This window comes from Hipposideros armiger, unplaced genomic scaffold (assembly GCF_001890085.2).
Source record: "Hipposideros armiger isolate ML-2016 unplaced genomic scaffold, ASM189008v1 scaffold_270, whole genome shotgun sequence".
In the NCBI taxonomy this organism is placed as follows: Eukaryota; Metazoa; Chordata; class Mammalia; order Chiroptera; family Hipposideridae; genus Hipposideros; species Hipposideros armiger.
Window position 1 is genome coordinate 283,548 of NW_017731620.1, and position 17,925 is coordinate 301,472.

At 33.9% G+C, this 17,925-nt stretch overlaps 1 protein-coding gene across 4 annotated transcripts in view; it reads right to left on the minus strand.

Annotated features, from left to right (window-relative positions):
• GK5 (glycerol kinase 5) overlaps positions 1–17,925 on the minus strand; it is a 76,328-nt gene that overhangs the window by 20,305 nt on the left and 38,098 nt on the right. For 3 of the 4 annotated variants that reach the window (XM_019656954.1, XM_019656958.1, XM_019656956.1), the window contains 7 exons: positions 16,944–17,075; positions 12,155–12,230; positions 5,414–5,475; positions 5,258–5,331; positions 4,983–5,043; positions 3,523–3,649; positions 1,767–1,871 (listed from right to left, as the gene is read on the minus strand). In XM_019656954.1, the coding sequence (XP_019512499.1) occupies positions 1,767–1,871; positions 3,523–3,649; positions 4,983–5,043; positions 5,258–5,331; positions 5,414–5,475; positions 12,155–12,230; positions 16,944–17,075 (637 nt within the window). The remainder of the gene's footprint in view (positions 1–1,766; positions 1,872–3,522; positions 3,650–4,982; positions 5,044–5,257; positions 5,332–5,413; positions 5,476–12,154; positions 12,231–16,943; positions 17,076–17,925) is intronic. The other variant, XM_019656955.1, reaches the window with a different exon arrangement.

Sequence of the window (17,925 nt, forward strand, 5' to 3'; positions counted from 1 at the left end):
TAATGAAAGGTATAACTAGGAGAGAAGAACTACTCATATATAAACATATAGTTTCTATTTCTGATCATCTGGAGTTATCTAAAGATACATGTCCAAAAAATTAAAAGAAGTCCATTAAAGGAGAAGTATTTTAAGTAATAAAAAGCTTTGAGATAAACATTTTCTTGCTAATAAGTAATCTTATGCTTATCATGCAGGTGAAGGCTTACAGACAAAGAGAGTGAAAGGAAGAAAGGAATTGACATATTCCTCCTAGAGTGAATGTTTTCTGCTGATAGAATTAGCTTTTTCTTTAAACATATTAGCTTAGTTCAAATCAGCAAAGTAGAAAGTCAGAGCTTGCTCCAAAATTTACTTGTCAGAGATAACTACTGTTAATACTGTGGTATGTAACATTTCATATTTTATGCATAAAACATGGTTATATAATATGCAGGCTGGTCATTATGTACAGTAGCCAAAAGGAGGAAACGCAAATGTCCATCAACTGATAACTAGGTAAATAGATTGTGATCCTTCCATACAATGGAATATTACTCAGCCATAAAAAGAAATGAAGTACTGTCACCTGCTACAACATAAATGAACCTTGAAAAGATTATGCTGAAAGAGAGAAGCCAGTTACAAAATACCACATATTATATGATTCCAACCATATGAAATGTCCAGAACAGGCAAATCCACAAAGACAGAAAATAGATTAATGGTAGCTTAGGGCTGGGGGGTGAAACAGGGAGTCACTGCCAATAGTGAGTAGGTATGACGGTTTCTTTTGGGGGAACAAAAATATTCTCAAGTGTGATTGTGGTGATGGTTGTACAACCCCGTGAAAATACTTTAAAAAGTTGATTATACACTTTAAATAGGTGAATCATATGGTATGTGAATTATATCTCAATAAAGCTATTTTTTTTAAAGTGCAAAGTATTTACACGGGCAAATGCTTCATCCCCTCTTTAATGTATAGTAGACAATATTCCATGTCAATAAGATATACAACTACAGTGTTATTTGTGGTTGCACAATGTCCCACTCTAGAGACACACTGACATTCACTTATTTAATGCTTTAATATTAGATAGGGCCTTATTTCCAATTGCTGTATTAAACACCCCAGTGTGTACACATCTTTCCACACTTGTCTGATTGCTTTCTTAGGAAACAAAAAATAGAACTGTGGGCAAAGGGTCCACACACTATAAAATGACACATATTACCTGGTTTTCCTCCAGAAAGGCCAGACTAATTAACATTCATCCCCATGGAAAACAATAATATTTTTTTCTCTACATTCTCACCAATGTTGAACATATGTTAAGCTCTGACAATGATAAGTGACATAAATTTTATATGTGTATTTCTTTAATTATTGAATTTGAACAGCATTTTTCAAGTCATTTGACTTATGAAATACCTATACTTCTGTCTTTTGTCCATTTTTTTGTTATCTTTATTAATTTTTCTGACATATGCTACAAATCGTTCTCACCAATTTGTCTTTTAACTTTGCTTATAGCATCACTCTTCCTATCTATTCTAATAGTTTCTATACTTAAGTCCATTATTCTTTATGGTGTCTGGCCTTAACACCTGGCCTTTTACCATCCCAATATTATAAAAATAACATCCTACATTTTCTTCTAGCACATGTCATTTTATTTTATGTTTCATTTGAACAATCCATTCATTCTCTACTGATCTGCAACTCTGTGGCATTCTTGAATTCTTTAAGCTTGGCCTTTGAAATCTGGTAAAAGATGACTTACCTAACTGTTGAGCCCATTTTATGGCAGTGCCCGTGTCTCCTGCATTGCCTTCAGCTAAGCATACAACCTCTTGCCCAATCTTCCACCCAATTAATGGATAAAAGCCTTTAAAAAAAAAACCAAAAAAAACAATGTAAGTCATATAATATAATTCACTGCAGAGGTGTCTACAAAAAATTAACAAAGTGGCTCTGAAGTCAGAATTCCTGGGGTCAAATCCCAGTCTTCTCTCATTTACTAGCTGTGGTCTTACAAGTTTCTAATCTCTTAGCCTCAGTATCCTCGACTGTAAAATGGTCTACCTCAGAGAGCTCTTGTGAGAATAAACTGAGTTAATACATAAAAAGAACCTAGCACAGTGCCTGGAATACAATATGAACATAAACATTAGCTTCTATTAGCTGTAGGTATATCTATGTCTCTCAAAACACAAAAATGATATTTTAATTGAGAAATAAAAGGTTATCATGAGATTGGTTTGCTTGAGAACTATCTTATATATTGCATTTCTCTGTGATTTCTGAACAAGGCTCCTAAACAGAAATAACCTAATGTAATGATCAACATTTTCTAGCTTCCATTTTCCCAGTTAGGGGAAAAGCTTTAGTGGGGATGGAGGGCAGGAAAAAGATTTTCAAGTCCACCTCTTAGAGACCATGTTAGGGGACCAGACTAAGAGCCCCCCGCCATCCTGGGCGTAGTTACATCATCTGGATTTCTTGGTTTGGAAGTCCCAGGATTTCCCCCACTAGGGAGAACAAATTCTCAGCAGTTGTCATTAAACCCTAAATAAGCATGGATCACTAGTTGAGATCACCTCAAAAAAATTCACAAAAAGAGGAATAATTTCTAACACATTAAAGAAATTTTAGAGGCCTAGCAAGATGTCTTAAACACACACAACATGTATGATAGGTACATTTTTTTTTAAATTTTCTGTCAATTATAGGCTCTCTTTTTATTACTAAGTAGAAGGCTGCCATAACAAAATACCACAGTGGCTTAAACAACAGAACAGAAATTTAATTTTCTCATAGTTATTGAGGCTGGAAGTCCAAGATCAACAGTGTTGGTTTGTGGTGAGACCCCTCTCCTTAACATGCAGATGGCCACATTTTCTGTGTGACCTCACATGGCCTTTCTCCTGTATGTGCTCACTCCGGTATCTCTTCTTCTTCTTATAAGGACACCAATCCCATTGGATCAGGAACCATCCTTATGACCTAATTTAATATTAATTACTGCCTTAAAAGCCCTATCTCCAAATAAAGTCACATTGGGGGTTAGAGTTTCAACCTACAGATTCCGGGAGATGCAATTCAGTCCATAATACTTTTCAAACCTACATTTTGGAATGAAATAGGCAAGATCCTGAGAGAATTAGTTTAAAACTACCTAAAGTCCACTTTGAGGGGTTAAAAGTACAACCATTGCACTGTGTTGTACACCCGAAACCAATTTTAAATAAATAAACACATGCATACATACATACATACATAAAAATAAAAAACTACCTAAAGTCAATTCATGATAGGTACATTTTTGAAAAGATAACAAAAATACCCTAATCCTTCTGAATTTTTCCATTATATCTCTCTCATTTTCTATGCTTTTAATTTAAAGACAAAAGGGAAATGGGAATTAATTGTCTCTAAGAATAATGAAAAATATGTAAAATGGGAAAATAGTATCATGAAAGTTAAACATGCAAAAGGTGATATTTTATTAATAAACAGGATAAATTCTAACTATTTACCTCCAACACTCTGTTGAGGGTTATTTCCAGTATTAATATCCAAAAATGTTCCAGTTCCCATGGTTAATTTCACATCTCCTGTCTGGAAGCAGCACTCTCCAAACATGGCTGACTGCTGGTCCGCGACCTGCCAATCATGTTCACAGGTAAGATCTTTGGGCCCTGAGCAGTGGCCCATTTCACTGTATCCCACTGTCTCGCTTAATTCTCATGGTTCAATGTTTTCTTCTCTTTTTTCATTTTCCTTAAAAAAAATCTTGGGAGAGGACAGGGAGCAACAACTATAGGATAAGAGTCTCTCTAAGGCTAACCTACTTCATGAGTTTTAAGTATCATAGGGTTAATCTTAGAAATAAAGGTCAGAATAAAAATCATGCAGAAAATAAACCAAGATTTTTTGTTTACATCTTACAAGTGGTTTCATTCAGTAGTCAAAATAACTGACCTCACAAATTTCTCTTTTAATAAGAGTGACATTTGTATGCTTAACTATAAATAGATATACTGCAAAACCATACATCTCCCAACTATACATTTCTGTTAAAATAAAAATAATAACATGTTGTTAATATAGTTAAGTGTAGATACCCATTCATCAGTATTTTAAGGACCAAAACTCATCTGAAGAACCCTTCCTCAGTAATCAATAATTCTTCCAGCCATACCTTAATCTAAACCTGAGCCTACCCCTAGATTGAATAAGACTGATACTCTCTAAATGACCAGGAATCTGTTAATTTGGGAATTAAATTCCCTCTCCTCACCTTGTTCCTCCACCTACTGCATCGACTGTCCATCTAGGGACATATTGGTCTATACCTCCTGATTACACTGTTACAGGAAGTCAAAGGCAAGGTCTACACAGCCTCTCAGTCAGGTGGTAAATCTTTGGGATTCTCCAAGTTTTGACTCTCTCATCCAGCCACAGAGAGAGTGTAATCAAAGTACCCTCATAAATAAAAAACAGCTAATTTTTCACTCTTCCAGGAGCTTCTGTACTGGTAGATGCTGGCTAAGAATTTATAAAATATAAATACAATTTACTTCTTTATCTGCCCTATCATTGTTTATAGTTACATTTTATCAAATTTAAACTAAGCATTGGCTCTATTACTGTTTTGTTTTTGTTTTTTGTTTTTATCTCAGAGCATCAAATATAAAAAACATTACTCAGAATACATTTTTCAAAAAATTTAAGTTTTCTGAAAAACAATACATAGAGAAGTCAGAAAAGGTTATAAAGTGCTCCCATGAAGGAAGACTGGCCCAGAATATCCCCTTTCCAGAATATAGAGAATGTGTCTAATTATATCCAGGGTGCTTTAACTTAAAAAGAAGGAAAGATACTTTACTTTTATTCTGCAAGGACATTTTGTGTCTCTTATATCTAACTTCAAATATCTATATATACTCATTTACTTTATACTACACAAGGATAAACCCTCCAATTTTCTACTTACCAAGGCCATTATTGGTATAGGCGTACCAAATATCTCTTCATCCACTGATCCGAAATTGTAGCTTCAAATAAAATTGATTTAAAAGTAAGTTATAGTTCTAGAAATATTAATTCTAAAATTCAGCAAATTGTTTTTAGCATTGGCTAAAAAGTTACATAACATATGTTCATAAAGGTACCTCAAACATGTAATAAAATGCTTTCTCCCCACCAAAGCAAAATGAATTCAGGGACAATTTTGCTGGTTTCTATTGTATGTCCAGTGTTTGTTATTACCTGGTATCCCTCACAGGAGGCAGAAGAGAGAGTGGTATTGACAGCAGAGAGGTAATGAGCGTGCTCCAACACATCTGAGCATAGAAATATATCATCAGAATCTCAATTAAGTTACTCAAAAATTGATGATTCAAAATGGAGGAAAGAAAACTTTACCTCATATGGGTCAAAAAGTCCAGTTGTACTGGCATTTGAAAAGTCCGTGGCAAATTCAGAACCTAAATTTACATTGGAAATGATGTATTTATTTTCAGGTAGTGTAAATAAAGACGTATCCCTAGTTTATAATCTAGAACTTTCTGGCCTGCAAATTCATTCCAATATGTACATTCCCAATGCAAAGTCTCCAAAGCAATTTCCCACTTAATCTTTATGACTTTTATAACTTACAAAAGCACTTTCATATACATTGTCACATCATGATTGTCAGTTTAAAGATGATGCAATTTTTAAATGGAGATAGTAAAGATTTATATATAAATAACAGCACAGAAATATTAATTTAAATATATGCTTTGATTACAACTGTAAAAGTGAGATATTTTAAAAAATTTATTTTCAATTAACATTGACATACCATATTACATTAGTTTCAGGTGTACAAAACAACAGTGATTAGACAATTATCTACCTCACAAGGTGATAATCTCAATAAGTCTATTACATATCTGACATTGTACATAATTACAATATTATTGACTATATTCCCTGTGCTGTACTTTACATCCCCATGACTATTTTTTTCAATTATAGTTGACATTCAATTATTTTATATTATTTCCAGGAGTATAGCATAGTGGTTACACATTTATGTAATTTATGATGTGATCCCTGTCTAGTACCCATCTGACACTATATATAGTTATTACCATATCATTGACTAGATTCCCCATACTCTACTTTACTATTTTGTAACTACCAATTTGTACTACTTAATCACTTCATCTTTCTCATGAGGCCGCCTAATTCCCCTCCCATCTAGCAACCATCAGTTTGTTCTCTGTATCTATGAGTCTGTTTCTTTTTTGTTTATTTTGTTCTTTACATTCCATGTATCAATGAGATCATATGATATTTGTCTTTCTCAGTCTGACTTATTTCACTTAGCATAATACCATCAAGGTCCATTAAGGTTATTACAAATGGTAAGATTTCATTCTTTTTTTATGACAGAGTAACACTCCATTGTATTATACATATGTACCAAAATTTCTCTATGCAATAGTCTATCGATGGGCATTTCCTTTGCTTCCATACCTTGCTATTGTAAATAGTGCTGCAATGAACGTAGAGGTGCATACCAGGTCTGACAATTAAGTTCGTGAACTTTGTTGCAATGATGTTGTTAACTTTTTTTGGTATCAGAGGGATCATTATTAATTTGTACCAACTGGACAAACAGTTAACCAAGTTCACTATTTGGAAGTGCTGAAAAGGCTGCGTGAAAAAGTTAGATGACCTGAACTTTTCGCCAACAATTCATGGCTTTTGCATTACAACAATGCACGGCACTGTCTGTGACGGAGTTTTTAGCCAGTAAACAAATAACTATATTGAGCATCTTCCTACTCTCCTGATCTGGCCCCCAATGACTTCCTTCTTTACCCAAAGATAAAGGAAATATTGAAAAGAAGACATTTTGATGACATTCAGGACATCAAGGGTAATACGATGACAGCTCTGACCGCCATTCCAGAAAAAGAGTTCCAAGATTGCTTTGAAAGGTGGAGTAGGCACTAGCATCGGGTGCATAGCTTCCCAAGGGGAGTACTTCGAAGGCGACCATAGTGATATTCAGCAATGAGGTATGTAGCACTTTTTCTAGGATGAGTTCACAAACTTATTTGTCAGACCACTTTTCAAATTAGTGTTCTGGATTTCTTTGGATAAATACCCAGAAGTGGAATTGCTGGGTCATAAGTTAGTTCTATTTTTAATTTTTTGAGGAAGTTTCATACTGTTTTCCATAATGTTTGTACCAATTTACAATCCCACCAACAGTGCACAGGGTTTCCTTTTCTCCACATACTCATCAACACTTGTTGTTTGTTGGTTTATTGATGACAGGCGTGAGATGATATCTCATTGTGGTTTTAATTTGCATTTCTCTGATGATTAGTGATGTTGAGTATCTTTTCATATGTCTATTGGTCACCTGTATGACCTCTTTGGAGAAATGTCTATTAAGGTCCTCTGCCCATTTGTTAATTGGATTGTTCGTTTTTCTGTTGTTGAGTTGTATGAGTTTTTTAATAGATTTTGGATACTAACCCCTTATCAGGTAAATCATTGGAGAACATCTTCTCCCATTCAGTAGGTTATCTTTCTGTCTTGTTAATAGTTTCCTTTGCTGTGCAAAAACTTTTTAGTTTGATGTAGTTCCATGTAATTATTTTTCTTTTGTTTCCCTTGTCTGAGGAGATATATCAGTGAAAATATTCTACGGGTAATATATAACAGTTTACAGCTTATGTTTTCTTCAAGGAGTTTCATGGTTTCAGGTCTTACATTTAAGTCTTTAATTCATTTTGAGTTTATTCTCAAATGAATAAGAAGGTGGTACAGTTTCATGTTTTTGCATGGATCTGTCCAGTTTTTCCAGCCCCGTTTATTGAATAGGCTGTCTTTACACCAATGTATATTGTAGCCTCCTTTGTCATAGATTAAATGGCCATATAGATGTGAGTTTATTTCTGGGCTCTCTATTCTGTTCCATTGATCTATGTGTCTGTTTTAATGCCAGGACCATGCTGTTTTGATTTCTATGGCCTTATAGTATAGTTTGATATCAGGTACCTCCAACTTTGTTCTTCTTTCTCAAGAATGCTGTGGTTTTTCAGGGTCTTTTATGGTTTCATATAAATGTTAGGATCATTTGTTCTAGTTCTGTGAAAAATGCCATTGGTATTTTCATCAGGATTGGATTGAATCTATAGATTGCTTTAGGTAGCATGGACACTTTAACTATATTAATTCTTCCTATTCATGAGCATGATATCAGCTTCTATTTATTTGTATCTTCTTCAGTTTCTTTCTGCAGTGTCTTATAGTTTTGCAAGAATAGGTCTTTTACTTCCTTAGTTAAAATTATTACAAGGTGTTTTTTTAATGCGATTGTAAATAGGATTTTTTTCTGAATTTCTCTGATAGCTTGTTATTGGTGTTTAAATATGTAACCAATTTCCGAATATTAACTTTATATCCAGCTACCTTACTGAATTCATTTATCAGTTCTAATAGTATTTTGGTGGAATCTTTGGGGTTCTCTATATGTATCATGTATCCGCAAATAATGACAGTTTTACTTCTTTCTTTCCCACTTGGATGTCTTTTAATTATTTTTTGTATCTGATTGCTGTGGCTATTCCAGTACTATGTTGAATAATGTACTATGGTAAAGGTGGACATCCTTGTCTTGTTCCTGATCTTAAAGCGAAATGCTTTTAGCGTTTCTCCATTTAGTAAGATGTTAGCTGTGAGTTTGTCATATATGGCCTTTATTATGTTGAGATAGGTTCCCTCTATTCCCACTTTGCTAAGAGTTTTTATCATAAATGGATGCTGGATTTTGTCAAACGCTTTTTTTGCATCTATTGATATGATCATATAATTTTTATCCTCCATTTTGTTTACGTGATGTAGCATGTGAATTGATTTGCAGATATTGAACCAACCTTGCATACTAGGAATAAATCCTACTTAAGCATAATGTATAATCTTTTTAATGTATTGCTGAATTCGATTTGCTAATATTTTGTTGAAGATTTTTGCATTTATGTTCATCAGGGATGTTGCCTATAGTTTTTTGTTTGTTTGTTTTTTGTAATGTCTTTGTCGGGTTTTAGATTCAGGGTAATGGTGGCCTCATAAAATGAGCGTGAGAGTCTTATCTCTTCTTGAAGTTTCTGGAATATGAGTAGTTTGAGAAGACTAGGTGTTAATACTTTGAATGTTTGGCAAAACTAACCTGTGTAGCCACCTGGTCCATGATTTTGTTTGTCAGGAGCCTATTGATTATTGATTCGATTTCATTAGTTGTAATTGGTCTGTTCAGAGTTTTTTCTTGGTTCAGCCTTGGAAGATTTATGTTTCTAGGAATTTATCCATTTCTTCCAGATTGTCCAATTTGTTGGCATAAAATTACTCATAGTATTTTCTTAAAGTGGTTTGTATTTCGGTGGTGTCCATTGTCACGTCTCCTCTTTCATTCTGATTTTATTTATTTGGGTCCTCTCTTTTTCTTGATAAGTCTGGTTAAAGGTTTATCAATTTTATCTTTTCAAAGGACCAGCTCTTGGTTTCCTTGATCTTTTGTATTGTTTTTTTAACCTCTATTTTATTTCCACTCTAGTCTTTATTATCTCCTTCCTTCTACTCACTTTGGGCTTTGTTTGCTGTTCTTTTTCCAGTTCCCTTAAGTGTAAAGTTAGATTGCTTACTTTAGATTTTTCTTGTTTCTTTCTTTTTTTTAATTGAAGTTTATTGGGGTGAAAATGGTTGGTAAAGTTACATAGGTTTCAAGTGTGCAATTCTGTAATACATCATCTGTACATCACATTTTGTGTTCACCACCCAGTCAGTTCTTCCATCACCACATTTACCCTCATCTACCACCCCCCTTCTCCCTTACCCTCTGGTAACAACGTTTCTTGAGGTAGGTCTGTATTGGTATGAATTACCCTCTGAGGACTGCTTTCATTGTGTCCCACTGATTTTGGGTCATTGTTTTTGCATTTTCATTTGTCTGAGGTAGCTTTTGATTTCTTCCTTGATCTCATTGTTAACCCATTCATTGTTTAGTAGCATGTTATTTAGCCACATGTGTTTGTGTATTGTTTTAGGATTTTTGTTTTGGTAACTGATTTCTAGTTTCATACTGTTACAATCAAAGGGGGTGCTTTATATGATTTCAATTGTCTTGAATTTATTGAGACTTGTTTTGTAGCCTAATACGTGGTGTATCTTGGAAAATGTTCCATATGCATTGAAAAGAATGTACATTCTGCTACTTTGGGGTGAAATACTCTAAAAATATCAATTAAATCTACCTGGTCCAGTGTATCATTTAAGGCCACTGTTTCCTTGTTGATTTTTTGCCGGAATGATGTATTCACTGATGCCAATGGGGTGTTAAAGTCCCCTATTATTGTCTTACTGTCGAGCTCTCCCTTTATGTCAGTCAATATTTGTTTTATATATTTTAGTTCTCTTATGTTTAATGCATAGATGTTTACTAGAGTTATGCCCTCTTGTTGGATTGATCCCTTTATCATTATGGAATGTCCTTCTGTGTCTCTTATTATAGTCTTTATTTTAAAGTCTTTTTTGTCTGATATAAGTATCGCTACCCCAGCTTTATTTCATTTCCATTTGCATGAAATATCTTTTTCCATCCCTTTACTTTCAGTCTGTGTGTCTTTCAATCTGAGGTGGGTCTTTTGTAGGCAGCATATGTATGGCTCTTGTTTTCTTATCCATTCAGCTACCCTGTCTTCTGATTGGAGCATTTAATGCATCATTAGAAGTGGCTATTGATAGGTATATAGCTATTGTCATTTTATTATTCACAATTTTTATCTTTGTTTGTTTGTTTTCGTCCTTATTCTTAAAGAACTCCTTTTAACATCCCTTGTAATAATGGCTTGTTGGTACTTAATTCCTTTTGCTTTTTCTTGTCTGGGAAGCTCTTGGGCCCGCAGGTCCCCAAGAGCCACCCAAGAAAGGATGCAGAGCAAGCTGGGTCTGACTGCCCACCACTGAATATTTTCCAGGCCACTGTGGGCTGTCCACTGCTGTAAAAGCGTCTTGCAGCTTTTGAGGCAAGGCTGGCCACCCAGGAGCTGAGAGTGAACCTGGCTATGCTGTACCAGGCAGATGGGATCCCAAGGAGTCATCAGGGTGCGGTGCACACTGAGCTCACCGGGCCAATGAGGTCTCAGATTTGGCCGTGGGGGAAGGCTCAACACAGCAAAGTTGGTGCCCACCTGTAGGCTATATGTGAGGCCAGCTCCACACAGGAATAATGGCAGCTGTCCCTCTAGCCCTTGCCATGAAGCCACACAATTGTCTTTCCTTGTCTGTGCAGAGACATCTCTGCCACCTCTCAAGTTGCTACCCCTCTGCCTGAGCCCAGGGTGAGTGCTTGCAAGTGAGTAAGTCTGTGTGTGGGCCCTTTAAGAGGGTATCTGAGTTTCCAGCCACTTTCCATCTCCTCTAGCAGGATGGAATCACCACTGAGTTTCACAGCCAGATGTTATGCAGACTCTTCTCCCAACACAGGACCCTTGGGCTGGGGATCCTGGTGTGGGGCTGGGATCCTCTTTCTTCGGGAGGACCTCTGTTGCTGAGGTGTCTATCTTGATACTCAACCACTACCTGTAAGTTTAGGGTCAGCCCATTTCATATCTCCACCCATCCTACCAGTCTCAATATGGCCTCTTCTTTATATCCTTAGTTATGGGGTACTCTTTAGCTAGTGAAGATGATTCTTGAGGTTCATTGTTCTATAATTTAGTTGTAAATTTAATGTGCTCATGGGTAGCTGCAGACAGTGTTTACCTATTCCACCATGTTGACTTGCCTCCTTCCCAGTGATGCAATGTTATACCCAGCTGCAAAGTGCAAGATTTGGTATTGAACTCAAATTTTAGTAGTCTTGAAATTAAGCCAGTTTCTCTGTTTTATATTTGAGGTTTCATCACGGTTTAAAAATTACTCTCCCTTCCAAAAAAACAAATTAATCTAGGTTTACTATAATGTGTATTTCCTAGGGTACCAAAGGGCAATATGTCTGGGATATGGGAAGGAACAAAAAAGTAACTTCTACTATTTTTAGGTAAATCATTTCTATCAGTCAAATTTCAGTTACTTGAGACAGACCTATTAGATCATGTTTACCTTTTGTGAGTTTATATAACAACCAGGTATCAACAGTCCCAAAGCAGCAATTTTCTTCTTCAATTGCCTTTTGCACCTTGAAAACACAACAGCACAAAATCAGTTCAAAAGGGCTAAATTATTAAGTGCACGATTAAGTGCTGATCAGTAAATACAATTTAATCCCATGTATGATAAAACTAATATATATGTACATAAATAAACAATTTCTAGAATATATCCCAAATGGTTCTAAGCAATTACTATAGGGTATGAAATGCTTTTGTTTTAAACCAAACATGTTATTTTTGTGATGAAAAACAAAGTATATACATTTTTTAGTTCAGACTTACAAACATGTCTAAATATAAATAGTCTAAAACAGGAGATGACACACTATGGCCTAAAAGTCAAATCTAGCCCATTGTCTCTTTCTGTACAGCAAGCTAAGAATGGTTTCTAAATTTTTTGTTGGTTAAAAGGAAAAGAATAAGAATACTTTGTGACACATGAAAAGTATATGAAATTCAAATTTCAGTGTCCATAAATAAAGTTTTACTGGAACACAGCCATGCTTATTTGTTTATGTATTATCTATGCCTGCTTTCACACTACAATTTCAGAGTCGTTGTTACAGAAACCTTACGGTTTTCAAAGCCTAAAATCTGGCAATTTACAGAAGAAAATTTACCAATCCTTAGTGTAAAGCATCCAAAAGAAACAAAAGCATCAAAACCTCTTTAAACTAGCTAATAGAGAAACTGAAATGCTTGTTAGGATATTATTAACACACTGGAAAATAATTCCCTAAATCATACTTTATCATCTCTCCAACTCATATTTGTCCTTCAAGACTAACATTTCCTGGCTTTGTCCAACCCAGAACCCTGTGGATATCTTCCACATAGCCATTATTTCACAGCATCATTACTTCCCTACTAGACCCTAAGGCTCCTTAAGGGCATTCATTTTTATAACCCCAACACCTACGAGGGTGCCTGGCATATAGTATATGTTAATAAAAATGCTTAATAAATACATAACTGATATAAAAAGAATAGAAAATGGAGACACTGAAGGATTAACTGTATTTTAACAGTAAAAGAATCAATAAAATGAAAACGCATGACACGGGTTCAAAAAAAAGAAGTCATTTGCAGATTATTTATAACAAGTATTCTGAAGACTCCATTTAAGTGTTATACCACTTAAATAATGGAGTGCTTAAAGTCATATTATTATATTCAAACACTTCTTAAATTTAGAAATTATGATTCTAAAATTTGTTCCAGATTAGACAAAGATTAATCTGTATTTCAATGAGTAACACAATACCTGCCTGGTAGTAAGTTCATTTGTTCACTCAAAAAATATTTGAGAACCAGGCCCTCTGATAAGTAGTAGGCCCTTGTAAGGCTAGGAGGACATACAGTATATATCAAAGCTTCCTAAAGTACAAGGACCAAGGTCAATCCTTCTTGCATTGGGTTAAGACTCCAAATGTTTCTACCCTAACAGTAAGGGTAAACTAGAAAACAGGCTCCACAGGAACTGTAACTCAGCTTTGAATCATCTCAATCATTAAATTGGATTGAGATAATCCTGGAGCTTAGAAGAATAAAAGAAACAAACATAAATCCTATCCAAAGCAAGACAGTAGTAAGATACTCATAATTTCCATATACAATTTTGAAAATACAATGTCTATTTCATCTATATACATACATACATACATACATACATATAAATAAGTAACCAGGATCACCAAACTTATCAAGTTGTATACATTAAGTATGTACACCTTTTTGTATGTCAATCAGACCTCAATAAATTGGTTTTAAAATTTTAAAAACCAATTAAGTAACCAGGCATATGAGGAAACAAGAGAACATGAAAAAGAAAAAAAGAAAGTCTGTGGAGACTACAGATACTGGAATTAATAGTCATGGGCTTTAAAATACCATGATTATTATGTGAAAGAAAAACTTCTAGAACTAAATAATTTAAAAACTTAATGGATGAGTTTCAACATGACATCAGAAAAAACTGAAAAGAGAATAACGGATTTGGAAGGCAGGTTAGAAGAAATTATCCAGAATAAAGTACATAGAGACAAAAGAATGGAAAATATGTAAGATAGAGTGAGAGATAAAGGAAATTTAGTGAAAAGGTCTAATATACATATAATTAGATTTTTAGAAGAGAGTAAGATAAGGAGAATGGAGCAGAAATTACATTTGAAGATAATGGCTGAGAAATTTTCAAAATCAACAAAAGATATCAAGAAATGAATTCAAGATGCCGTACAGAGTAGTGGCCACACCTAGACAACAGGTGTAGAAAGTGTGTTTGGTAAGTTCAGCACCCATTCAAAATAAAAAGTCTTAGCAAACTAGGAAAAGTGAAGAATTTCCTTAATTTGATGAAGGATATCTAAAGAAAACTGAATACAAAGTCATAATAACTTGTGAAACATTGAAAGCTTTTTTATTTTTTCCAAGATAAGGAATGAGAAAAGGATGTTTGTGTTCATCCCTTCTAGTCAATATATCCTAGAGGTCCTTGTCAATGCAAAGAAAAGTAAAGTCATATTTCTACATCATGGTATTAGGGAATTACAAATTAAACCAATGAGATACTACTTCACACCTATTAGAATGGCTAAAATCCAAAAGTACTACCATCACATGTTAGCTAGGATGTGGAGCAATAGGAACTCTCACTCATTGTTAGTGGGAATGCAAAATGGTACAGCCACTTTGGAAGATAGTTTTGTAGTTTCTTACAAAACTAAACATACTATTACCATATGATCCAGCAATTACACACCTAGGTCTTTACCTAAATGAATTGAAAATGTATGTGCATACAAACAAAACCTGTACACAAACATTTATAGTGGCTTTATTCATAATTGTCAAAAATGGGAAGCAACAAGGTATCCTTCAATAGGTGACTGGATAAACAAACTGTGACACATCCAGACAATGAAATACTAATCAGTCATTAAAAAAAATGAGCTATCAAGCCACAAAAAGACACAGAGAAATCTTTAATGCATATTGCTAAGTGAAAGAAGCCAGTTTAAAAGGGGTATATACTGTATAATTCCAAAATATGACATTCTGGACAAGGCAAAACTATAGAGACAGAAAAACATCAGCGGTTGCCAGGGTTTCAAGAGTGAGGGCAGAGAGGTGAATGAATGAAGCACAGAGTATTTTTAGGACAGTGAAACTATTGTGTATGATACTGTAATGGTAAATACATTACATTAGTAATACTTAACAATAATGTGTCAATCTTGGTTCAGCAATTGGAACAAAGGTACCACATTAATGCAAGATGCTAATAACAGGAGAAACTGCTGGGGGGTTGGTAGATGGGAACTCTATGTACTTTTGGCTCAATGTTTCTGTAAACCTAAAAATGCTCTAAAAATTAAAATCTAATTTTTTTACTGGACAAGGTTTATTCATGTTGTCTATATCTTGACACAGTTTCAGTAGTTTCTGTATTTTTAGGAAATTTTCCATTTTATCTAAGTTATCTAATTTGTTGGCATACACGACACTTGTTCATATTATTTCCTAATTATGCTTTTTATTTGTGATATTGAAATTAATGTTCTCTTTCATTCATAATTTTAGTTATTTGGTTTTTTTCTCTATTTTTTCTTTGTCAGTCTAGCTAATCTTTCTAAACCAATTTTTGGTTGTGTTAATTTTTTCAACTCTTTTCCTATTCTTTATTTCATTAATTTTCATTCTAATCCTTATATTTCTTTCCTCTGCTTGCTTGGGTTTAGCTTGCTCATCTTTTTCCAGTTTTAAGAATTTTAGATTTTTAAAAAAATATAGTCTCTATACGCAATAAAATCTTGCTATAAATTTCCCTTAAACACCACATTTGCTGCATCACATTTTGGGATGTTTTGTTTTCACTTTCACTCATCTCAAAGTATTTTCTAACTTCTCTTGGGATTTCTTCTTTTACCTATTGGTGATTTAAAAAATGCATTGTTTAATTTCCACATATTTGTGAACTTCCCAAATTTCTTTCTGTTACTTATTTCTAATTTCATTCTTTTGTGGTAAGAGAAATACTTCGTATGATTTCAGTGCTTTTAAATTTGTTAAGGCTTGCATTATGGTGTAGCATATTGTCTATCTTGGAGAATGCTCCATGTGCACTTAAGAAGAATGTATAACCCCAAACTAGAAGTAACTCAAATGTACATGAACAAAATAGATAAATGGATAAATAAACTATGGTAAAATCATATATTGCACACTAAATAGCAATAAAAATATGAGGACACTAATTTACACACAACATCCGTATATTTCACACATATAATGGTAAGCAAGAAGAGTCAAATATAAAAGAATAAACACTGTATGATTCTGTTTATTTAAAGTGCAAAAACTTTCAGACAAAACTGAAGTATAGTGTTGAAGAAGAAATATATAAATTGTAAAAGCACAAAGAAAATGTGATATACAGTACCAGTGTTCCAGTTCTTCATTCAAGTAGAGTTACACAGATAATTGCTCCACAATATATCACTGAGTGGTACATTTTTGCTTTGTTCATTTTTCTGTATGTGTCCTGATTCACAATATAAAGGTTTTAAAAAAATAAACTGAGTAAAGATTCCTTGTCTTCCAGTCCAATATGTGGTGAGTACTTAATTTTCCTTAAATAATCGAATTACTATCCTTATTCCTGAAATATTTCCCATAGTTTTTCTGTGCGCATGCACACACAAATGCACACGCACACATGTACACACACAGTCTTTTCTTACCTCAACCAGGTTCTGTAAAATCCAGGCCAATCTCAAAGAAACATGCTGGGTTGTGAAAGTGAACAAACTGGCTGCTAAAAATCGTTTACTTCTAGTGAAAAAGTGAAGCATTCGGCAGGAACTGTGTAATAGCTATTTAAAAAAATATTTAAGGAAAATGCATTTAATGGTGTTTGATGTTTCTATATTAATTCTATACACACGCAAACAAACCCAATAACAAGCAAGTTATTTAACACTTATAAATAGTGTTCTCAAAAATGAAGTAGGCTCAAGTATTTATAAAAGTCTTTTTAAAATAACTATATTCTACCTCTTTACTTATTTTTAACTATGGAAGTGAAGGGAGAGAGTCAAGGAAAAAGGCCATACTTCTATTAGAAACATATTTTTAATCAAGTTAGTATTAATCCAGGAAAAAATTTCTCCTACATATTAAGTACTTAAAATTTTGGATGTATGATTTTAATACTATGTATACTTATCTAATGATCAAAGATGAAACATAGAGAATTTAAACTTTACTTCTTAATAAGCAAAATCTTTAAAAAAGTCTTACACAGAAAACCAGGTTTGAATTTTAAGGTTTGTAAGACATACTAAAAACAAAACAAAAAAAATGCCTTATTCTGCTACCCACTACAAGGATTCAGATGGACAATTCGACTTCTGAAACTCATGTTTTACAAAACATTCACTTACAGAGAATTTACTCACTTCTTGCATTTTCCTATTCTTTCACATCCCGCTCCCAAAAAGAAATTGAAAGATTTTGGTTTATTCATTAAAAACAGCAATATGAATTTACTTTACTTTCATTTTTAGCATAACACATTAATCAAGAAAATGAGTAGATTTACATTTCAGTCACTTCTTTTGAACAATGAGCCTCATTTTAATTTTTAACCTATTTTTTTTGGTGAGAACATTTAAAGTTCCACTCTCCTAGCAAATTTCAATTATACAATACAGTGTTATCATG